The sequence below is a fragment of the Aureobasidium melanogenum genome (assembly GCF_000721775.1).
Source record: "Aureobasidium melanogenum CBS 110374 unplaced genomic scaffold scaffold_6, whole genome shotgun sequence".
Taxonomy (NCBI): Eukaryota; Fungi; Ascomycota; class Dothideomycetes; order Dothideales; family Saccotheciaceae; genus Aureobasidium; species Aureobasidium melanogenum.
Window position 1 is genome coordinate 770,421 of NW_024470058.1, and position 22,631 is coordinate 793,051.

At 49.8% G+C, this 22,631-nt stretch overlaps 8 protein-coding genes across 8 annotated transcripts; 4 read left to right on the top strand and 4 right to left on the bottom strand.

The window, feature by feature from the left end:
* Positions 1 to 291: 291 nt before the first annotated feature.
* M437DRAFT_44553 (uncharacterized protein) lies at positions 292 to 1,698 on the bottom strand (the record flags this gene model as incomplete). The annotated part of the gene is made up of 1 exon (XM_041020920.1): positions 292 to 1,698. A coding segment is annotated over one exon (1,407 nt), but the record flags the coding sequence as incomplete, so codon positions are not given.
* A 1,630-nt stretch (positions 1,699 to 3,328) lies between these two features.
* Positions 3,329 to 4,368, top strand: M437DRAFT_45328 (cathecol 1,2-dioxygenase; the record flags this gene model as incomplete). The annotated part of the gene is made up of 2 exons (XM_041021071.1): positions 3,329 to 4,047; positions 4,098 to 4,368. 2 exons carry the CDS (start codon positions 3,329 to 3,331, stop codon positions 4,366 to 4,368), a joined length of 990 nt encoding a protein of 329 aa, XP_040881372.1.
* A 443-nt stretch (positions 4,369 to 4,811) lies between these two features.
* M437DRAFT_83286 (uncharacterized protein) lies at positions 4,812 to 5,459 on the top strand (the record flags this gene model as incomplete). Its single annotated transcript, XM_041027904.1, has 1 exon — positions 4,812 to 5,459. One exon carries the CDS (start codon positions 4,812 to 4,814, stop codon positions 5,457 to 5,459), a length of 648 nt encoding a protein of 215 aa, XP_040881373.1.
* Positions 5,460 to 9,246: 3,787 nt separating this feature from the next.
* Positions 9,247 to 9,971, bottom strand: M437DRAFT_64895 (endo-1,4-beta-xylanase; the record flags this gene model as incomplete). The annotated part of the gene is made up of 2 exons (XM_041024500.1): positions 9,247 to 9,819; positions 9,879 to 9,971. 2 exons carry the CDS (start codon positions 9,969 to 9,971, stop codon positions 9,247 to 9,249), a joined length of 666 nt encoding a protein of 221 aa, XP_040881374.1.
* A 2,512-nt stretch (positions 9,972 to 12,483) lies between these two features.
* M437DRAFT_45180 (putative uridine permease) lies at positions 12,484 to 14,263 on the bottom strand (the record flags this gene model as incomplete). Its single annotated transcript, XM_041021034.1, has 3 exons — positions 12,484 to 13,686; positions 13,786 to 14,101; positions 14,151 to 14,263. 3 exons carry the CDS (start codon positions 14,261 to 14,263, stop codon positions 12,484 to 12,486), a joined length of 1,632 nt encoding a protein of 543 aa, XP_040881375.1.
* Positions 14,264 to 15,218: 955 nt separating this feature from the next.
* M437DRAFT_83289 (Clavaminate synthase-like protein) lies at positions 15,219 to 16,528 on the top strand (the record flags this gene model as incomplete). The annotated part of the gene is made up of 4 exons (XM_041027905.1): positions 15,219 to 15,499; positions 15,557 to 16,239; positions 16,286 to 16,374; positions 16,424 to 16,528. 4 exons carry the CDS (start codon positions 15,219 to 15,221, stop codon positions 16,526 to 16,528), a joined length of 1,158 nt encoding a protein of 385 aa, XP_040881376.1.
* A 344-nt stretch (positions 16,529 to 16,872) lies between these two features.
* On the top strand, positions 16,873 to 17,631 carry M437DRAFT_74177 (uncharacterized protein; the record flags this gene model as incomplete). The annotated part of the gene is made up of 3 exons (XM_041026187.1): positions 16,873 to 17,043; positions 17,100 to 17,405; positions 17,509 to 17,631. The coding sequence occupies 3 exons, from the start codon at positions 16,873 to 16,875 to the stop codon at positions 17,629 to 17,631; spliced, it is 600 nt and encodes a 199-aa protein (XP_040881377.1).
* Positions 17,632 to 21,329: 3,698 nt separating this feature from the next.
* Positions 21,330 to 22,462, bottom strand: M437DRAFT_45069 (uncharacterized protein; the record flags this gene model as incomplete). The annotated part of the gene is made up of 3 exons (XM_041021016.1): positions 21,330 to 22,102; positions 22,151 to 22,298; positions 22,364 to 22,462. 3 exons carry the CDS (start codon positions 22,460 to 22,462, stop codon positions 21,330 to 21,332), a joined length of 1,020 nt encoding a protein of 339 aa, XP_040881378.1.
* Positions 22,463 to 22,631: the final 169 nt, after the last annotated feature.

Genomic DNA, 22,631 nt, shown 5'->3' on the forward strand with positions numbered 1-22,631 from the left:
TGAGACGAAGATGGATCTTGGTCATGACCAATGTCATACAAATTTGACACTGGAGTAAAAGGGTCAGAAACAAACAAAGATGTTCATTGGACGCTTGGATAACGAAAAGAAAGATACAAGTGTTGAGGAAGCAGCAAGAGGACTGATTCCAATCCACTGCCTTTTCTCCAAAAAGCCAAAAACCAAACCCCCAAGAAGCTGTAAACCCTTTGTTGCAGAGATCATATAGTACGAAAAGAAGAAAAAAGAGGCATGGGAAACATAAACATGCCAACAAGTCAAGAAAGAAACTCAATGCTTGGGCGCCCCTCCCATTCTTTCAATGTTGCTCATCATCTTGCTCTTGGACGCAATCCCCGAAGGTCTAGGTACACCCCTTCCAATCCTACTTTGTGCAGAGCCAGGACCAACAGGAGCAGCTTGTTCTCTAAAGGCAGGAATGCTAGCGTGAGGTGGAGGAGCAGGACGGCTGATACTACGTCTAAAGTCCTCAATAGCTGCAGTATTGCCTTCAGGAGCTGAGCTTTGTAGTAGCAGCATTTCGTCAACCGCAGCAACAAGTTCACCTTTTTCGATGCGCTCTTTTTCGAGTTCGGCGATTAGTGAGGAGTGTTCGGTGCGCATGACTTGGAGTTGACGGTCGAGGTTGGCGAGGTGCGCGCGTTGTTCCTCGATGGTCGAGTTTGCTTCTTCCATTACTCTGCGGTCGTCGGCTGTGAACATCATGGAGGACTCGATGTTGTTGCTTGCTGCGGCTGTGAGTTCTTCGTTTTGTTTGAGCAGCTCGTCCAGTCGGGTTTGCAGTTCTGCGCATTTTTTCTCGCCGCGTGCTTCGTAGGATTTCTTGAGTGTTGCGACCTTGGTTTCGTGCTTCTTCTTGTAGACAGCGTGGAGTTCGCGAGATACGGCTTCGACCTTTGCATCGATTTGTTGTTGGACGAGGTGTTGGATTTGGGCTTCGTCGATTGTGTTGCCTGATCCGTCGTTCTTGGGAATGGCAGCACGAGCAGTTGCAAGTTGCGCTTCTAGGTCGAGGATCTTGGACTCTGCCTCGTCTGCGCGGTTTTGTTGTTTCTCGGTCAAGCGTTCGGCCTCTTCTGCACGGCGGATCAATATTTCCTTCTCTTCGTCACTGCGCATGACCTCCTGCTTGACGTTCTGGAGCAGCTGCTCGAATTCAACACCACGCTGCTCCCACTGATTCTTCTCATGCTCGATTTGCTCGCGCTGACCCTTCTCTTCACGGAGGTTCTCGAGGGCCTCGCCGACACGTCTTTCAGCATCTCCTACAGCCTTCTTCAACGAGTCGACTTCAGCTTCTCTGCCAGAGAGAGTGGCCTTGAGGGATGAGATTTGAGATTGATATTGTGACTTCATGGATTCGAGTTCGCGGACGGTGATGGTAGGGATAGAGCGAGGAGTGGGTGCGGGAGGTAGCTCAAAGTCGAGCAGATTGAGCAGGCTAGTAGACTTTGCTGGAGTGCTCATTCTTGCACCCTTGTTTGGCGAGCGTTGCTGGTTCAAGTATGAGAGGAGATTGGGCTCGGTGGCAGACTTTTGAGGAGAACGACGAGAAGGAGTCTGCTGAACATTGTGGTGGCTGGAAGCATCGGCAAAGCGTTCGATCTGCTGGGTGAAGTCAATGAGGTTGGTTGTGTTGGACTGAGCAGTGCCAGGGGTTCTAGGTCTGCGAGGTGTGGGAGAGGGGGATCGTTCGTCAGAGGCGCGGCTTCTGATGGGTCTTGGTGTGGCTTGTTCGCTCTGTGGTGTTCGTTGCTAGAGTGGGCGTTAGTCAAGAGCAAGGTAGGAAGATCAAGGCTGACTCACGATAGATTGCTTGAGAGGGCTTCTGCGATCGCCCAACTTAGCAAACATGGTCATGTCAGGGACAGCAGAGAAGGTGCTGAAACAAGTGTCGTCAACACCAGTCTCGTCAACGTCGTGAATCATGACAGAATCGTCAATGTTTTCGTCAGCCTTCTCAAACGAAGGTTCGCGACTGTGAGGAAGAGGAGTTTCTGAAGCAAAGTCGAGCTGCTTGGTGGGAGATTTGGTCTTGAGGGGAGAGTTGAAGCGCAAAGTCTTTCTAGTCGAGGGTGGAGGCATGGCAGCTGCATCTTCTTCGAAAGTACTGCTGCGTCTCTTCTTGATGGTCGACTTTGGCTTGAGAGGAGACATAGATTTTCTGGTTGGCTCTGGTGTGGATGCTTTCTCTGGCGTCTTGTGCTTGTTCTCGTCTTGAGACTGGGCGTCTATGTTGTCAGGCTCGGGAGCGGCAGTATTCTCTTTCTCTCCGACAGAAGAGAATGAAAAGGTCGAAGCCTTGTTGTCGGAGGTCTCGAAGAATTGAGTCTCTGATGGGTCTTGTGGGTCTTCGAAGATGGCGTCAACCTCTGGGTCGACTTGAACTTGATCAAACTTGTTGCTGGCGGCGCGGCTGTCTGCTTCGGCGACAAAGGGCGAGCTTCCTGTGTCTTCGTCGTCCCAGTTGATGATGGACTCTTCTTGTGTTTGTTTGGGCGGAGTTGATGTTCTGCAAGGAGTGGCAGCGACGCTGTTGGTCGACATTTTGTCTTCACGCACGACCGTCGCAGGAGTGCGGGAGTTGAGCTGCTGTTGATTCAGCGGCGACAAAGGGCTTGCCATTGTTAGTAGATGTCGGATATCAATTGTTCGCAGTCAAGAAACATCTTGTGTGTTTGCGAAAAGGTAAACACAAAGCTTGGGCCACCGATTCCCCACAGCTACCCGCGTGGTTGATCGAATCCTTCGCCGTCTGTCTGTAACACCCTGGTCGACTTTACTTCATCACGAGCATCTGTTCTGTATCGGGTGGGCATGTTCTACCAGGTTTCTTCGAAGCAGCCACTCAAAAAGAGAATCTTTTTCTCTGGTTATGTGATTTGCCTGTTGTGCTGCATTTGAGCGAAAGACCTTTCATTTTCAGCAGCTCTATGCGATGATCGATCTTGAGATTTTGGCGTAAGCGCACAATCTTCTGAGAATGCAAGACTTTTGACATCTTGACGCCCTCACGGACCCATGATTCTTTGAAAGCATCATCTGAGAATGGCCCTCAGTGTTTCTGGCACCATTCTTGCAGGAGTCTTCCGACCTCCGACAAATCTTCCGGCTTTGACATCTTCCGAGTCTGAACTTCCGGGTCAGCAAAGACGACTCGGAAGAGCTCCGCGCTGTGGGGACTGCGGGGCTTGGAGGGGGAGCCTCAGAGACAGGTACAACAATCAATCATCATCTTCCTCTTTGAATCTCTTGCTTGTCCTCCTCTTCCTGTTTCCAGTCGCTATCCCCTGATTTTGCAGCAAACATGGATCCTTCAGAAGTCAACATCCCTCCGCTCAAGGACTTGACAATCGACAACATCACTGAGAATGTGCATATGATCAACTCACAATGCGATGACCCTCGCATGAAGTATCTGCTGGAGAGACTTGTCTCTCACGTTCACGACTTTGCCCGTGAGACCAGGCTCAGCACAAACGAGTGGATGGCTGCTATCCAATTCCTCACAAAAGTCGGCCAGATCAGCAGCGACGTACGACAAGAGTTCATCTTGCTCTCGGATGTCATTGGTCTTTCTCTTCTGGTTGACAGCATCGACCACCCCAAGCCCGCTGCCAGTACAGAAGGTACCGTCCTAGGTCCCTTCCATACCCACGAAGCTCAACTCGAGGGCAACGGCGGCAGCATCTCACACGACCCCGATGGCGAGCCTTGTCTAGTCCTCTGCACTGTTAAAGACACCGCTGGCAAGCCAATCGAAAACGTCAAGATTGACATTTGGGAGACGGACAGCAAAGGCTTCTACGATGTTCAATACGCTGAAAGAGACGGTCCCGACGGCAGAGCTGTCATGAAGAGTGACAAAGACGGTGTCTTCTGGTTCAACGCTATTGTGCCAGTACCATACCCTATTCCCCATGATGGTCCCGTTGGTCAACTTCTCAAGAAGCTGAAGCGTCACCCATACCGTCCTAGCCACATGCATTTCATGTTCGAGAAGCCTGGCTACGACAATCTGATCACGTATGTTGCCATCTCCCAATTCTCTTCAATCTATACTGACTTAGTTCCAGCGCTTTGTATCTACGTGGTGACCCTTACGAGACTTCAGATGCCGTTTTCGGTGTCAAGGAGTCCTTGCTTATCGATCTCGGCACAGTGTCTGCCGAACAAGCCAAGGAGTATGGCGTAAAAGAAGGCGGCAAACTCATCACATACGACTTTGTCCTTGTAACTGATGACGAATCACGCAAGCTGCGAGAAGAAAAGGCCATGGAGGCCATGGAGAAACTTGGAAGGAGAATGAAGCTATACCAGGGCCTGCCCGTGCCCGACGTCGATTAGATGGACAAAAACCAAGCATAATCAACCATCACCTCAACTCTCTACAAAGAAACGAAGATCTACTCAGATGTGCTGCCTTCCAGTCTCCATGTTACGAGATCCGTCTCTTTATCATTCCAGCCAAAGTCGCTCACAAGATATCGCTCGCTGGACTCGCAACCGTGAAAGCAGGTGGATCAGACGAACGAAGACGGAATGTACGTATCTCCACGTATTGACCAAGGCGTGCCAAACAAAACCTGAGGCTGAGAGCAATACGCACGTGGGAAGAGAGTTCGTGCTTGCCACGACTATGAGATCTTTCGAGAGACTATAGTTGACGCACACGCAAAACTTTTCCCATAAGAACCACAACCAACTTCTTGGTCCTTCAATCGCAGATACCTTTTCTCCTGTTCCCACCTAACACTCTCCACTTCAGGCCTTCAAAAGCGAACATCACGATGCCCAACGCCACAGCACTCCCGACCGAGATTCGTCTCATGATCTACGAAGCATTGTTTGAAGATGCAACCCAACAATATTTCCCGCATCCAATGCTTTGGTTGTCAGACGAGATCAACGATGAATGCGCTCCTTCCCTCTTCCGCCACCTTCGTCTATGCATCTCAAATCCACCACAGCTTGGTCTTCATGGTGATCAATGGGTAGCCACATTCTCCTCTCGCAACCGTGAAGATAGCTCTGTCGTCAGAGCCATCCCTTGGGAGAGAATCCGCAACGCAAAGTGTTTGTCAAACTGGTTACCCCATCTCCAACAAGTCCACATCCAATATATTGGCTACCAGGGCCCCAAAATGTTCCTCGCAAGTCTAGAGCTTCACTTTGATGATGCCAGATCATCTAGTATCGAATTCTCAGCCAACATGCATCCTGCTTTGAGGACTTTGTATCTCAAGACCCTCAAAGCAGTGATTTGCAATGCAGAGAGTTGTTCGATGGAGTTGCTTGTCAAACTCATGAACGTTCTTCCTTCGAGGGAATCCAGATCAGCGACACGTAAACGTCGTCAAGTCGCACGAGCATGTCGAGCAGAGATCTGGGAAAGATGTAAACGGCAAATTGAGCAGGAAGACCGAGCGAAGAGGTGAGAACAACGTCAACGACGTGTTCGTGAGTGAGTGCATGAGAAGTCTCCCAAGAAGAAAATTTTGAGGCTTATGCTCATGGCGTTAGACTACTTCTCCGATTGCTTGAGGTCAACGTGACCTGAATCCAACATGTCAGAGCCGTTGAATGGCGAACAGATGATAAACGAAGAAAAGAACGAACGATATGCGAATCTGTTACCCAACGCTCTCGAAGACTTGATTAAGTTGTCACAAACACAATCGTTCATTGCTTGATAATTGGCATATGGTTCTTCTCAAATGGCGATCCAGACCTGAGAGCCACTTTCGCGGAGTTCTCGGTGTTCCGCGGCCGAGTGGAGGTGGCACACAGGTTAAAATCGCTCAAGTGATGGAGTGTTACTGGGTGTGACGAATCCGACATGCCGCTTATGACAGATATAAAAGGTGTTCAGACACTGGCGTCTCGGTACGAGCCTCCAAAGATTTCGCAGAGTTGAGCATAATCCATCTCGAGCAGACCAAGAAAGGAAAAAACCAGAGAGGCTTCTGCTTTTTGAGGAAACACAACAGTGTTTCCGAGAAGTCGAAGTGTCAGAGGGAAACACCCACAGTGAAGAGCCGGGTCAATGACCCTCCAGCAAACACAAGATTCCCCCCTGATGTGCGTCAACAAAACACATGCAGTGACATCAATAGGAGAAACACACAGAATCTTAGCATTACTGACCTGGTGATCTTCCTGCTAGGAGGCTACTACACAGCAATCTTATGTTGCTCGTCAGACTGGATTCGTCAACGCCTTCCTCGAGCGACTTCCTTGTAAAGCGAAAAAAGCTTGAGCGGCGATATGCTCGAGACCAGTTATAGCGAGGTCTTGAGGAAGCTAGCGACTTGCTTGTGCGAGCGATTCTTCTCACTTGGCGCATGGTACATTCGCGAAGCTTGATCAGAAGATGAGGCAGGCGCTTTCCTCTCCTGGCTCGAGTCAATCTAAGCTTCGAAATGCTCGTCACCGCATTCACCACTCAAAATGGAGAGACAGTCAATACTCGGCAACGACAAGGTTTTTGGCCTTCAAGATCGTAGGCTGTGCTCTTCGAATGTGCTAGAACATCGTCGAAAATTGTTTTGTTGATCCGAGCATCAGATGTCGTCGTTGCACCAACCGACCACCACAGTCCACAATGTCGAAGCAGCCATAACTCGACGAAGACTGGGTTTCTGTTCAATCTGGTTTAATGCTGTGCTCTTCGGGCATACTAGAGTATCTGCTTAAATTGTTTTCTTAATCCGAGCGTTGTATGGTCATCGCCGCTTCCGTCACCCGGAGTTGGCTCAAACAGCCATAGCTTAACAATAACAACAACCGGGTTTCTGGCCTCAAGGGTTTAAGACTTTGCTCTCTAAGCATACTGGAGCTTCGGCCTAAATTGTCTTGTTGATCCGAGCATTAGATGTCGTTGCACCAACAGACCACCACAGTCCACAATGTCGAAGCAGCCATAACTCGACGAATACTGGACTTCTGGCCGATACAATCGCAGGCTGTGCTCTTCAAGTATACTAGAACATCGGCCTAAATTGTTTTGTTGATTCGAGCATCGGATGGTCATTGTCGCTTCCATCACCTAAAGCTGGCTCAAACAACCATAGCTTAACAACAACTGGGTATCTGGCCTATACGGTTTAAGACTGTGTTCTTAGAGTATATTGGAGCTTCAACCTAAATTGTTTTGTTGATCCAAGCATTGGGTGGTCATCGCCGCCTCCATTACCCGAAGTCGGCTCAAACAGCCAAAACTCAACAACAACTAGGTTTCTGACCTATACGGTTTAACGCTATGCTTGCTAAGCGTACTAAAGCTTCGGGCTAAATTGTTTTGTCGATCAGAGCGATGGATGGTCATCGCCGCCGCCATCATCCAAAGTAGCGCGGACAGCCGTAACTTAACAACAACTGGATTTCTGATCTAAAAGGTTTACGACCGTGCTCTAGAGGTATACTGGAGCTGCGACTTAAATTTGACTGGTGATCCGAGCATCGGTTCGTCGTCGCCGCCTCTATCACCCAAAAAAGCTGTGACAGCTATTACTCGATAACGATAGCGGTCTCGATCAGAAACGTTTAGCAGCGCACTGTTCGAGACTATCAGAAGCCCGTCCTAAGTTGTTATGGTAATCACAGCAATGCTTCGTCGTCGCTGTATGCGTCACCCAAATGGCTTGCCCGAACAGTTATTACTCGACAGCGACAGCGCTTCCGACCAAAACAGTTTAGGAGCGCATTATTCGAGGCTGTTAGAGCCAGATTAGAGGTTGACTTAGTGATTCCAGGCTTGATTCTGCGTCGCCGCATGCGTCACCCAAAAAATGGCTTGCTCAAACAGCTATTACTCATTAACGACAGCGCTCTCGACTATAACAATTTAGACGTGTACTCCTCGAGGCTATCAGAGGCTCTGCTTAAGTTGTTATAATAATCATAGCATTGGTTCGTCGTCACCGGATCTGTGACCCAAAATGGGCTCGAACAGCTATCACTCGACAACGACAGGGCTTTCGATCAAAGCGATTTAGGAGCGCACTGTCCGAGGCTACTAGATGCTTGACTTCAACCGTTATGGTAATCATAGCATTGGTTCGTCGTCGCCGTATGTCAGCCAAAAATGGCTTGCTTAGACAGCTATCGCTCGACAACGACGGCGCTCTCAATTGAAACAATTTAGGAGCACACTGTTCGAGGCTATCAGCTGCCCGGCATAAATTGTTTTGGTAATCACAGCATTAGCTTGTCGTCGCCGGATCTGTGACCCAGAATTGACTTGCTCAGACAGCTATTGCTCGACAACGACAGAGCTTTTGAGCAATACAATTTAGGAGCACACTGTTCGAGACTATTGAAACCTCGGCATAAATTGTTTTGGTGATCTTGCTATTGGCTCGTCGTCGCCGCATGCGTCACCCCAAAATGGCTTGCTCAGATAGCCATTACTCGACAACAACGACAAAGCTTTTGATCACCGTCTAAGCGCGTTATCCGAGGCTATGAAAACCCTTGCAAAGCAATTCTGGTAGATGATGATTTGGTTGTGCTAACATGCATCATCACCTGCGAACCATACACCAACTCGAAGTTCTGGCGCGAGGTAGGAATCACTACGAAGATCGTTTCAAGCAACGTAGTAACCTTCAACCAGCGGCTCAGAACAGACGTCGCAACGACGACATCGTCAATAGCGACCAAGGTCTTGCAGACTTTCTCGACGACCTCGCTCAAGGCTTGGTAGCATGCGCCTTCCGGAACCGGGCCAACCTATATCATCATCGTCAGAACCACATCCTCGTACGTACCCACCGGCACAACCCGACATCAACACCATGATTGACCCAAAGTTCATATCGGCATCTGGTATCGTCCGAACTGGAATGGCAAGGGTCAACTTTTTCCTGAACCAAACACTGGTGTAAAACCGATTGCAATGCTCAGCATCACAGATATAGACCTTTACGACGACATACTTATGGCCATGTCCGGAGCGGAAAGACTCAATAAAATGCGGGTAATCATACAGATGCAGCGGGGAAAGATTGGAAGTCAGTCACAGACACACGACACAGTCACAAAGAGAACGGGGTGGAGATGAGAAGAACAAAAGCTAGACCCGCAAACGAGGCGCGGGAAACATCAAGATTTCAAAGATGGACACAATCATATCAACTTCCATGTCAACGTTCATCAGCGTCTCATCTCCGTCCTCAAAGCAGGTTCCTTTCCACTCTCCGCTTCAGCTATTTGCTCTGCCATCTAAGAGACGGTAACGCTGGCACTGCCAGTACCAGAGAAAGCCTCAACAGCCATGACCTGGAAGTTGTAAGAGTTGCCAAAGCCATACTTGGCCCAGTAAGCAAAGTGGTTGCCAGTAGTGACCGTGCCGGAAGTACGCTTGGTCTGACGAACAGACCAGTACTGCTTGAAGGTAGAAGTGCCAGTGATGGAAGGCTCGTTGACACGCTCGTCAGTGCAGACGGTGTAGGTGGCGCCATCGCTGACAACGGTACCGAGTTGAGTGACTCCGGACTGGCCGGCGCCGCAAGGGTTGTAAGAGCCGTAGGACTCGACGATGTAGTACTCGGCTTGAGGGCTGTTGATCCAGCCGTAGACGGAGAGGTAGGAGCCTCCGCTGGCGGTGTAGGAGGACGAGTAGGTGATGGAGCGGGCAGCACCAGTCGACCAACCAAGACCAACGACGAAGTCGCCGCTGACGCCGTTGGTCCAGTACATGGAGTAGGTGCCGGCGTTCTCGTTGTAGGTGAACTGGCCCAAATTGCCGTTGTAGTTCTGAACGTAGTTGATGCCGCCGGGGCCGGCGCGCTCAATCTATCGTGTTTGATCAGCAAGATTGTTGGAGATACAATGGATCATCGTGAAGATCGTACCAGCATAGGGCTGCTGGCCTCAACCTCAGCATCTGCGACTGGAGCAGCAACAGCTGCTGCAACGAGAGCAGTAATGGTGGCAAAGAACTTCATGTTGAAGAGAGTTGGAATGATTGTTTGAGTGAATGTGGATGGAAGTGATGGGATGAGTTGCTGATGGGAGGACTGCTCTTCCTTATATAATTCTATCAAGGCGACATTTACCCGCCGTTTTTGATAGATCCACTCACAATGTCACGTCCTTGCTCGCCCGAAGCCAACTTCAAAGCAGATGAAAGGGTGACCACGAATCAAACACAGCACCTCGCTTGGATATGTTGCACACGAATTGCTGCAATCGAATGGTTCTGACTCTTTTATCCGGACATGTCATTGGTATTCTTCAAGTTTGGCTATACGAAGGACCTCGTACGGCCGATAGCTCGAAGAAAAGCCCTGTATAACGTCTTGTGCATACTTCCATGCAGGCATGAAACTTCCACCTTAGCCGCTATAATGGATGTGGGGTCGGGTCGTGGTGTGTAACTTTATCTCTATTTGTCGGCTGCAGGAACAACCACGCAATGCATTTGCAATTTCGCCAGGTCGAGAATCTTGTTGTGTTTACTCGATTGATGTGCGGCTATGCAGATATGAATTAGCTGACATCCTGGCTTAATATGAATCCTTGTGGGAACACGGAAGAGATGCATGTGTAGTGAGCAGTCGTCTCGAGCACCCCACAGTTTGAGCCTCGGAGGCTGGCCTCGGCTCCGCCTGAAACACACTACTGTACGGACATCAAGGCTTGTTCAAGCTTGTTGATTCTTGGTTGACACGTACCAAGGCGCTCAAGCCTTCCAAGGACCGTCAAATCTGTTCTGGAGACTTGAATATCATGTCTTCTTGTTGAGCACTGACAGCGAACACCACTTCTATTGGCATCATGTCATCAGAACTCAGCACTAACATCTCAGCCTTCTTGATCTTTGCTAACGCTGTAGCTTGTTCTTGATTCTGGGATCAACAATGGTAAAATGGCAAAAGCGGTTAAAAGGACAAGCTTCGATAGAGCATGCTTGTACTGGATATACCCCTGTAGCGAGGTAGTCTTTTGACGATCACCCCGCACTCTAAACACGTCTGCGCGTCTTCCATCTCACGTTCCTGTTCTTCAATCTTATGTGACACAATCGTTACTTGGTCAATTTAATCTATTCTGATGTCTTCGTGACGCCTCTATCACCTTCCATGTGACCGACTTGAGTGGTATCCGGGTATAGCCTCTAGACTCCTCCGACAGCTCACCGCGGCGACGTGCATAGCAGATGATGCCAGCAGCTACACGCTTGTCTTCCATTGATCTATTGAGGTTTGGAGGTAATGGCATGGTTTCTATGAGAGCGGTGTACTCTCTAAACCTTTGCAAAGGAAGACAGCATCAAACAGATACTACCATCCTTGAAACTGCCCTATGAATATGCAATCTCTAATCCACGAGGCTCACAAAGCCCGGGTGCCATGTAGTCAGTACAGAGGACGCAGGCAGATCAGGGGCAACATCTACTCAGCAATCATCAACCAGCGCAGCTTTAGCATGCCACGTTTTCGTAGATCCTAACAGTAGATCACCACCCTATAGCCTAAATCAACTCGTGATACTCACCAGTCACAGCACTACTCAGTACTAAGTGTGTGATCATGTGCGACAAAGTCCTCACTCGTTCTGTAGCTTAAATGCAGCTGTACCAGGAGGTCAACATTGGCGATGGTATTCAGCCGCTATTGTAACCATACTCACTAACAGCCAAGCCCAATGATCACAGGTGCTTACGTCTTAGCTTCGTACAGATTGACTACTCAGCAGACACGAGTACGAGGTAGGCCTATAGGCTATATGAGATGGATACGTGCATGCTGGAGGTCTAGATGTTGCGAGCACGCCGAGCAGCAACCAGGCATGCGGTCTGCAAGGCTATCAAGCCTTTGCTCTGGATATGTCCGACCTAGATGAACGTGATCTTGGATATTGCTCGTCAAGGGTTCGGATCTGAAACCGGATCGGGCCGCCATCTCGTTCAAGGGTTGCGGGAACCTGACGACCGTGTTGCCTGCTGCCTTTCACTGCTCTGCTAGTCGCAATGAGTGATCGAGGATGATGCATGAGTATCCGAGTTGTAGGTCCGACATTGACAGCCACAGTAAGGCTAGCAAGTCTAGTGTTCATGGCACAGAAAAAGGCAGCAGGTTGGAGACTGTAGTGAGATGGCGGACCGGGATCCACGCTTGCAGCAATGTCGTTTCTGATAGAGTGATATTCGGCACGGTCGGGAGACTCGGGACGACATGCTCCATGAACTTCAAGAACTCCTTGAACGCATGTGGATCCCATATATGATATGGGATACCCGAAAACAAGATTACAAAGAACTTTCGGAGATGAGAATTGCTGGTGGCGAGATGGTTGCAGAGCAAGACGCGCGTCAACAGGGAAGAGAAGCAAAATATGTGGATGGAGAGGAAGTCGCATCCCAGACTTCTTTGGAATGAATGAAATGCTGCAAAAACATGACGAAGCAAAACAAACATACCCGCGAGAGTTGATGACCCACTTCGAAGCCAGCGATCATCTCAGCTCCTTGACCTCTCCTTGAACTACCTTAGACACACCATCTACATTATCTCCCCAGGTCTCTCCCGGCATACCTTCAAGTACCTCAGCCCTCTCCTCAGGTCTCACGTAGTCCTTGGGCTCATGCCATTCTCCTAGAGGCATGACCAACGCAGGAGGATAAAGATAGCAAGAAGCCCAATAGACTCCGAAACTCAAGATCAAGCCGATCTCATAGGCAAAGTAGTAAGCTCTGGTGACACCCGGAGGTGCAGAAACTCCCATGTTGTTAAGGAAACCGTAAAAGTTAGGAATGATGCCGATGATGTAGGCGGCGTAGGCACGCCAGTTCCAGCCGTGGAAGTAATGGTATACACCATTCTTGTCACTTGTGTAGAGGTCGTCGATTTTGAGGTAGCCGCGCGAAACAATGTAGTAGTGGCATAGCAGGACACCAGTGATTGAAGACAGGAAGATTTGGTACGATGCAAGGAAAGAGATGAAGATGCCTGCGCTGCCGAGCAAGTACCATGGATTGATGACAAATGACACAGCAGCACATATGAAGAAGCCTTTGCGTACGGTAAGGTACTTTGGAAACAGAGCCGCAATGTCGTTACCAGCAGGCAGCGAGTTCTCAAAAATTGATGAGAAGATTGCTGAGTATCCGAAGCAAGCGGCAATGAAGAAGCAGCCTGCACGATTCGCAGAGCTGTACTCTGTTGTCTGGAGCATATCAAGGAAGGTAAGAGGATTCCAGACAACTTCGCCGTAGATTGCTTGCGATGCTGATGCCACAAGATTACCAATGATGCAGACGATGAAGTTGCTCAAAGGAAAACCAGCGAGGTTGCCCAGAATAACATCGTTAGGCCTACGAGCATAACGCTGGAAATCGGCTGCATTAGATGCAAAAGTTGCACAGTTTGCAGCACCCAGGAAGAAGAATCGAACAAGGAGCCATGTCCTCTCTGATCCAGTGGCCGCGCCCTTCTGATGCGCGATAGCTCCGACACCACCTGCTTTTGTCAAGGTCCATGCACACATGGCAATTGCTGAAACGATGAATACGAAAAGCTTGGCGTAGATGAGCGATCGCATCTTGGGCACTGGAATGACCAGGAAGGTACAAGTGATGAGCCAGAAGATGATACAGCCGATGAATTCTCCAGAGCCGATGGCTGATCCTTTGCCCATGATGTTCCTGAGATTGGCGATCTTTGGTGTCAGGGCATGTAACATCACATATATACACTGACCACCTTGAACCTAGAGGAAGTTCAGCGACATTAGAGATGTAGGACGACATTTACTCACGCCGTTGACTCCGTTCCATACAATGGCCATCACAGCACGGTTGAAGGTAGGCCACCATGCTCCAAAGACTCCGAAGGCAGCTCTGTTCAAAACAGGAAAGCCGATATGATACTTCGCTCCAGCACGGCCATTGAACACAATCACAATGGCGATAAGTATTTGCCCTCCCAAAGCAGTAGCAATGGACTCCCACATACTCAATCCCAAAGCTTGAGCCGAGGATGCCGCGTACCAGTTTGAGACGGTGGCTACAGCACTGAACCAGAAGGTCAAGTATGCCTTCATGTTCCATGTCCGATCAGCAAGTCTTAGTGGTCTGTATATTGCTCAGCAAGAGTTCAGTCATGTTTTTCTAGCATTCGTACCTGATATCATCGTTGTCGAGCCACATGTCCTGACCCTTGACCTCATCTGTGCCTGCTGCATGCAGATGAGGTCTGGGAATACCATTGCGGATTCTACTCACAAGTCCCGACATTGTATCGAAGACAAACAAGAAAAACTGATGTGAGTCAAGGCAATCTACACAAGGCAGTCGAATCAAGTAACCACCTTATGTATGGTTCACCTCGGCAATCAGACCTAGTTTCATTATCTTGGAGTCGTCTGGAGGGGAAACTTAGGTCAAACGCCTATCGCTGATCTCGGTCGAGACTTCACATGCCGAGAGTTTGGCATAACATGGTTGCAGATAGGCAGTGCTAATCAGTCGCCCGACCACAGATTTTGAGGTCACCTATGCAGGCACTATACCGACGAGATAGGAGGTTTGTGAAGATCAACTTCCTGCGTTGCATCTCTGACTTACATCAAATCAGTCGTGTAGCAAAACTACAAAGCAATAGTTTTCTGAGCGTTCTGCAAAGGTATCTCGAGGCTGCTCTCCATCGAGGGATCTCCAGGGCCAAGGACGTGAAGCGACTTGACGACTACCGCATCACTTGGCGAGATAACAGGCGGGCAAGAGCGGGCAGCCATTGGGAAGTGCCTATCAGTTGGATTCATGCACAGCGCGGCCATGTACGGCAGTGTGAGTTGAGATGAAACACATTCTGATGTAGTTCATCATTGTGTGTCAATTAAGCTGGAAGAGTAAGTCAGGAACAGAGGGACCACGAAAGGTTGTGGACCTGATTGCGTGAGCTCGGCCACGACTTTTGGCCGCTGGATGTCGCATGCTTTCCTCTCTATGCCTCCACGTTCAATTCCGAGATGATCATTCCTCCTTCAGGCGTCCTTGACCATGTCGATTTGGCACGATAAGCCAAAGTTGAGTTCGGTACAGTATATCGCGCAAGTCGTATCTGGTATGCCTATTTGTAGCAACACGCCGCTCTCCGACGGCCCAATAAGATGCAACCATGCAGCATTCAGGTAGCACATAAGTATACATCTTATCACATCCAAGCCCCTCCTTTTCAATCCATACCAAAATGTCATCTACCAGCGTGACTGAAGCTCCTACAAGCTACAAACTCGAGCTGCATACTGCTTACGGTCCGGTCTTTCGTGATGTCTTGAACACCAAACCACGCGATGCTACCGAGGAAGAAGTGCCGATCGTTGACCTCGCAGGCTTGTTCAGCAGCGCTGAGAGTCGCAAGAAAATTGCCCAAGCCGTACGTACCGCAGGCACAAATATGGGTTTCTTCTATATCAAGAACCACGGCATCGATGACCAAGTGATTGCAAAGGCAAAATCTCAATTCCTCAGGTAGATACACTACATATTTCGGTATATTCATCGTGCCAGCGCGTCTAATTCTACCAGTTTCATCAAGCAAGACACCGAACTCAAGGAAAAGGTGTCGCAAGACAAGTCCAAGTACTTTAATGGATGGAAAGCTCCTCGCAGCACAAACATCAGCCGTACCGAGTCGGTCGATGTGAAGGAAAGTTTCAGCTGGCGCTACCATCCCAAAAACGACCCTGACCATCCTCAACCTCTATCTTCTCTGCCCTCAGAAGTGCAACCCTGGATCCGCGGAGAGGACTTTGTCTGGGAAGGAACTTCCCACCTCCCAGACTTCAAAACTGATATCCTGGCATATTGGAAATCTTGTTTGCAGCTTGCAAGACAATTGGTGAGGGTGTTTGCTCTGAGCCTGGACTTACCTGAGGATTACTTCGATTCGAGAACCACGTTTCCAGGTGCCGATGGAGTGCTGAATTACTACCCTGTAACCACGGCAGAAGAAACAGCAGCCAATGCAGTGGGACTAGGTTCGCATACAGACTTGCAACTTTTCACCTTACTCTGGCAAGATGAGATTGGCGGTCTGCAAGTCTTGACAAAAGACGGGCAGTGGATCAAAGCAAAGCCAAGACCAGGGACCTTCGTTGTCAACATCGGAGACTTCATGATGAGGCTTTCAAACGACTTCTTCAAGAGCACAGTGCATAGGGTGTATAACCATGCACCTGTCGAGCGAGTCTCGATGCCTTTCTTCTTCGGTGAGGGCATCCCAAGCCAATTGTTAGACAAAACTGATGTGGCCAGGTTTGAACTTCAACTGCGTCGAAGGTGTCATCCCAACATGTACGAGTCCTGAGAACCCGCCCAAGTATGAGCCGATCAGCTGTGGCGATGTAAGTATATCATATCTCTCTGTGCTGCTAGTAAGCTGATTTGAAATAGTGGTGTCAACTCCGCTTCAAACTTGAAGCAGAGCGTATGGCAAAGATGCTAGCAGAGCGGGAGGCCACTGCCAGATCGACAGCCCAGTCGACAGACTCCAATTAAGCGCTGCAACCAATGCAGAAGGAAAACATGAGCACGAAGATACTTCTATAAGCAAAATGTTTCTGTCAAGGAAATATAGTGATTTGAACAAAATTGTGAGATCACATGTGAAAGAGAATGTTTCAAGTACCACAGATGGCATTTAATTCAGAAGTACAACTGGCAAGCCGCATCTAGTGAGTCTAAAAGCAATCTCACACACTCGGTCTCACTTGCGCCCAGCACCCTCTTCACTTGAATCGCACTCAACCAACTCAAATTCGGAAGTTCTGAAGGGTGTTGAAACTGGACCATAACTACCAACCTGAAATCCTGAAAAACAACCTACATCATACCCCTCGAAAATGGAATGGGTGAGGGATCTCGATAGAGCCCTTGACTTGTACAATGCGCACGACGACACCGGGTGCATTGCCTACGTCAACAGCGTACTTCGCGACACGACTCCAGGCTACCCTCGCACACGCTACTATGCTCTGCTCGCATGCTGCCTAGACGATTGGCGCAAGGCAGATGTAAGCTTCCTACACACATGCAGTGACTTACAGTCTGGTACTAAGACGGCGCACAGGTTATGCGCGCTCGAGCAGAAAACAGCTTTGCTAATTGGCGTGTCTTTAATCGACCCGGCGACTCCTCCAGACTTCGCGAAATCCATGACGAATTACGCGCCATCCTCGACGAGGTTCACGATATTCTCAAGCGTCGCAGACCAGACGATTGGTTCGACCACCAAGTGACCTGGATCGATATTGACACTAAAGAGCTTGAGGCTGAGCTGGCAGAAGAGCGTGAGGCTGAGCTGGCAGAAGCTTTGGCAGAGCTCGAGGCTGAGAAAGCAGAAGAAGAAGAGGAAGACGAGGCCGAGAATGCTGAGGTTGAGATTGAGCGCCACGCAGGGCTTGAAGAAGGACAGCCAGAGCAGGAGTCTGAGAATGCTAAGGCGGACATCGAATCTCTTACTGCATCAAGAAGATGAGGCCGAGGAAAGTGCCGATCTATCTCTCACCAGATTTGCTGCCTTGTTTAGAAATGCCGACAGGAAACACGACACCCGTGCTCTTACTCGTAACAAGATTCTTAAGACTATTAAAGGTTCGTAGTTAGAGTCTCAAAAGGTGGACGCAAACGCATCGCCAAAGAAGAAGTCAACCCGCATACCCACACCCACTGCCGCCTCTGTCCGCTCACCATGCAAGTCGCGAGCTCCGACCCGGTTTACCTTTGCTTCCAATGGGAAGTAGGGACGTCGAAAATGGCTGCTGGTACAAGTCTTCGCGGTTGCAAACAGTTCCATGGTCATAAAACAATAGCAAATTGTCAAGTCCTAGTGATGCAAAGGTCGAATCACGCCAAGAAAATAAGGGGCAAAATACGGCAGGAAGGAAGGGACAAATCATTCCGAGAAGTGACAAGCTCACAGGCATAAAGATGACGGAAAGAAGAAGGTCAAGTACAAGAGATACTGCAGATCTCATTTGAATTGAAAAGTGAAACTATTTCTGACTATGTAGCCCGGGGGTATATACGATCCAAGGTTGGGTATTACATCCTATCGACGATCCTCCACAGTATAGTTTTACATATTGTAACAAAAGGAAACAAAGGTATAAGGTGATTATAAAGGGACCGGAATCTTTTTTTACGATTCCAAAAAGGTCACCAGTACTCTTGTAAGAGCACAAAGAAAAGTTGATAAGGTTGTTCGGTTGGCATTAAGGAGAGTGATGTGTGCCAGACGCATCAGATGGCATCAATATTGAACCTCAAATTTAGAGGACAAGGGCGGCAACACCGGCAGCCATGGCGGCGAAGCCCATGCCGTTCTTGACGGCAGCGCCAGTGTAGGCGACCATGGAGGAGGTAGGAGTGTACTGCACAATAGTGGTCGAGGGCTTCTTAGTAGAGCCAGGCACCACGCTAGCGGGAACAGTCTCGGCAGGCTTGGTGGAGCCGTTCTCGACAGTGGCGGGAATGGTCTCAGCAGGCTTGGTCGAGGCAGGGATGGTGGTTCCGGGGACAACAAGAGTCTCGGAGCCAGCAGAAGGAGCGGGAGCCTGAGATCCAGGAGCACCGGGAGCGCCGGAAGCAGAGCTGACAGGGCATACAGTGGTGTAGAGCGAGACAACGGCAGTGACGGTGGCCTTGCCGCATCCGTTAGCACCGCAGGTAGTGGTGACCTGCTCCGAAGTCTGGTAGACGGTGGAAGTGGTCATAGGGGGTGCAGCCAACACAGGAGCCTCAATGACAGTAGTGGTGACTGCAACAGGCTTGCCAGCTCCAGCTGCGGCGGTGGGGCACTGGTAAACAGTGACGGTGGTAGGGGCATACTGGCAAGCAGTGCAGACCTTGACAGTCTGGGTGGTGACGGCACCAGCAGCAGCACCGCCATTAGCGCCAGTAGGAACGGCCGAGACTGGGCATACGGTGGTGTAAGCAACGACGACATCAGTGACAGTGGCAGCAGAGCAAGGAACACCAGGAGCGCAAGACTGGATGGTGCGGGTGACGGTGCTGTAAACGGTCGAAGTGGTCAGAGGGGTGGTGGTGATGGTCTGGGTGACATCGCCCTCGGTAACAGTCTGGGTAGAAACAACGGGAGCGTCAGAGCCCCCGTTGACAAGGATGGCAGAATCAGTGTCAGCGTTGGCGATGAGAGAATCGACGCTGCTGTAGAAGGTGCACGAGCCCTGAGCACTGTTGTAGGTAGTGCCAACGCAGGTATCCATGGCAGAGCAAGAGTCAATGCAGTCAACGATCCAGTCGTTGCCGAAGGTGGCTTGACGTCTGACCATGCGAGCCTTGCGGGTCAAGAGAACGATACCCTCAATCTCGAGGCCGCAGCGGATAAGGTACTGAGAGCCATCGGTCTCCTGGAGGACTAGATGATATCTTGTTAGTATAATATAAGGGTAGTGGTATATCTAGAGGCTTTTTTCCTTACCTTGATCATTATATTCAGGACAGATTATAGCTTCAGCGTTGGGGAAAGTACCGTTGTTACCAGGGTTAGGGCTGGCAGTCACGGAGGTACCGTTGTTGCTCTGAGTTGTGGAAGGGAAAGGAGCTCCGGAGGAAGTAGCGTTGTTGGCACGGCCGGTGACTTGAGCGAAGTCAATGCCGGGAGCAGACTCTCTGGTGTTCTTGTCGAAGCTGCTGTAGAAAGTGCAAGAAGTAGTGTTGGTGTTGTAAGCGGTGGCAACGCAAGCAGAGTTGGCAGCGCAAGTAGTAAGGCAGTCTTGGAGGCTGTTGCCGGCTCTCTTGGCAAGAACAATGTCCAGATCGATCGTGATACCCTGGTACGAAATATCGAATTCGATGAAGAAGCTCACGCCTCCAACAGTGGTGGCACTGGTGGATGAGGCAGGAGCAGCAGTGGTGCTGGACGAGGTGCTTCCGCTGGTGGCGGTGGCGGTAGAGTTGCCTGAGCCAGAGCCCGAACCAGATCCTGCACCGGCGCCAGCAGTCGAGGAGCTGGAGCTGGTGGTCATGATGCTGGAGCTTCCAGTACCAAGGATCACGGAGCGGCTAGAGGAGGAGGTAGAGAGCTGAGTAGAGCTAGAAGAGGTGTTGGAGAAGGCCTCCTGGCGGCGGTAAGCCACATTGGCAGAGGCAAGGCTCGAAAGCGAGAGAGCAGCAACAGCTGCGGAAATGAACGAAGGCATTATCGTAGTCTTCGAGTGTTGTTATTAGTCGAATTAGGTATACAAACACACGAGAGTCCCCCTAAACGAAAGTGGGTGGTTGTCGATGAGCGAAAGTGATCGTGGATGAGAGAAAAAGAATGCCTTGGGTGGCTGATGTAGGCTGGTTATATAGAAGTCGCTGGTTGTCAGTTGCACCAGCAGCAAGGTTTGCGGTCTTCACCAGCCTCTCGAGAGAGTGGGTTGTTTCCCTTGGAAACAGTTGACTTACCGTTGTCGCTTTGGTTGCTAAAGATGGAAACCGTTGCCAAATCGATAAATTTCTACGAGGACGTTGCGGCTTTCAGATTAAGACGGGCAAGACATACGCAACTTTGTACCGGCCATCACACGAAATCTAACGCGCCGCAAGATAGCTGTTGGAGGAGGCGCAACGGAAAACAGAAACGCAAGGCGCAAGAGGCGTACATGTTGCGTATGTCAAAAAACTTTATGATTAGGTGTATAGAAGAAGTACGCTTTAACACGACGTGAAGTCGAGAAACACGCGGCAAGGCCCTGCAGCAGACGTGGCAGATCTCCCGACACCCGCACTGTCAACCCAGCCATGCAGACAAAGCTTGGCAAAGAACGTTATAATATTGTTTCTTGACTGCGACCCTCCATGCTCCGATCCCTCGTACCACGGCAGGAACGAGTGAAATCACATGTCGATCCATAGGGTTGTGCGTCATGACGGCAGGAACGAACCTGCAGATCTTTAACTATTGGTTCTTGCCCCAGCGTCGAAACTCATCGACTTGAATCCCGCTGCAGGAACAAACGCACTACTGTTACGGCGTGGGATTGCTGCTCCGCTTACCCCGTTGCTGGCTACGGTGCTCTCCATCCTATCGCAAGCAGTTGAGTAAGACAATGACGATCTTTTGCATGTACTTTTCGCTGAGTCGAGTTAATGATCGAGCAGGATCATCTTGTTGAGCCATCCTGATACACTATTCCTGTTTGTATTGACTCTATTCTTGTGTCCTTTGTCCTCGTGAGGGTGCCTGATCTCCACATGGAGGTCTAACTCTTGGCTCCGACATACGAAAACTTGTCCATAGTGCAATGACACGCCGAGTCATTGGCCTTGTTATCGCTTGCGATATACCCCATCAACCGATGGCGGCGTCAAAAATGGCGTACATTCCCGTGTGTGCTAACCCGCCTTTAGACTGTTGTGGTGTAGCTCTGCCATTCACCCACATGCGATGGTAATCCACGCCGACGGAGCTCCACCCCAGCATTTCGAAAAGCTTCACAGCTTGAGGATTACCATCCCAGATCTCCGCCGTTATTGTATAGGTTGCCGAGTTTTCTTCTCTAGGCTGCGGCATATCCAACGTGGTTGAGGCATTTTCGATCCTTCGTATCGCGTGGTCCATTGCAGCAGCGACGATCCTGTGTGCTGATTCTTGGTCTGCTGCATACACCGGGCCTAAGCGATATCCTTGAGGTACCTGACGGACAACCGTCCAGGCACGGATGTCTTCGACTCTTCTGGCACCTTTTCCATCGATCAGAGCAAATCCGAAAAGGTCGGACCGGTTAAAAAACTCTTCATTCCAGAGCTGTTTGCGTTCGAATCCTGTGTGATCGAGATCGGATTTTGCCAGAAGCTGGTGTGGAACATCCTTGATGTTGACCAGCTGCAACGTCGTATTCAGGTCATGTGATGTGGTATGGTGGATGTTGGTAGGAATATTCCAAGACATACAGCGAATTTTGCCGAGCGGAGACTCAACAAAACCTCGGCGCTCGTAAGTGAACTTTTGTTCGACTACTGCGTCCAGTCCGATGGTGGTTGTGTCATTGTCCTTGAACTCTTGCAACACTGCGTCGAACAGAGCTCTTCCATAACCTTTTCCTTGGCTGGTAGGTTGTACCACTGCGACTTGTTAGCAGATAACAAGAGTGCGGGAGACGACATTTATACCAAACAGGGTGACCCAGCCAGTCTCATTATCATAGATAGTTGCTTGACAATGGCCCACAGGCTCGTCAGATTCGTCAGGAACCGCAACAAGCAAACCTCGGGAATGTGATGCCGAGATGTATGATCCGAGATCATGATATGAACGATTCTGGACATTGTTGACAGTCAGACTCTTTTCTTTTGCGTACGGCACAGGAACAGGAAGAGATTCACCCAGCCTAAGGTTATCATCAACGGCCACCACAGGTCCCTTGCTTCTTTGAGATTTTTCGCTGGTCGTACAACGACGCCTTTGTTGATGCTGGCGCTCATTGCTGGGACTCTGTTTGGCGGGACCAAGGCGATGAATCTGGAGACTTATGGTATCGTGCAAATGATGCTTTCAAGTCTTGATAGCTCAGACGTCTGTCAGCATCACGTGCATAGTTGCAAATTGTTTTGTCGAGATCTCGAGGAAGCCCCGCTCTGATCGGCGTTGTGC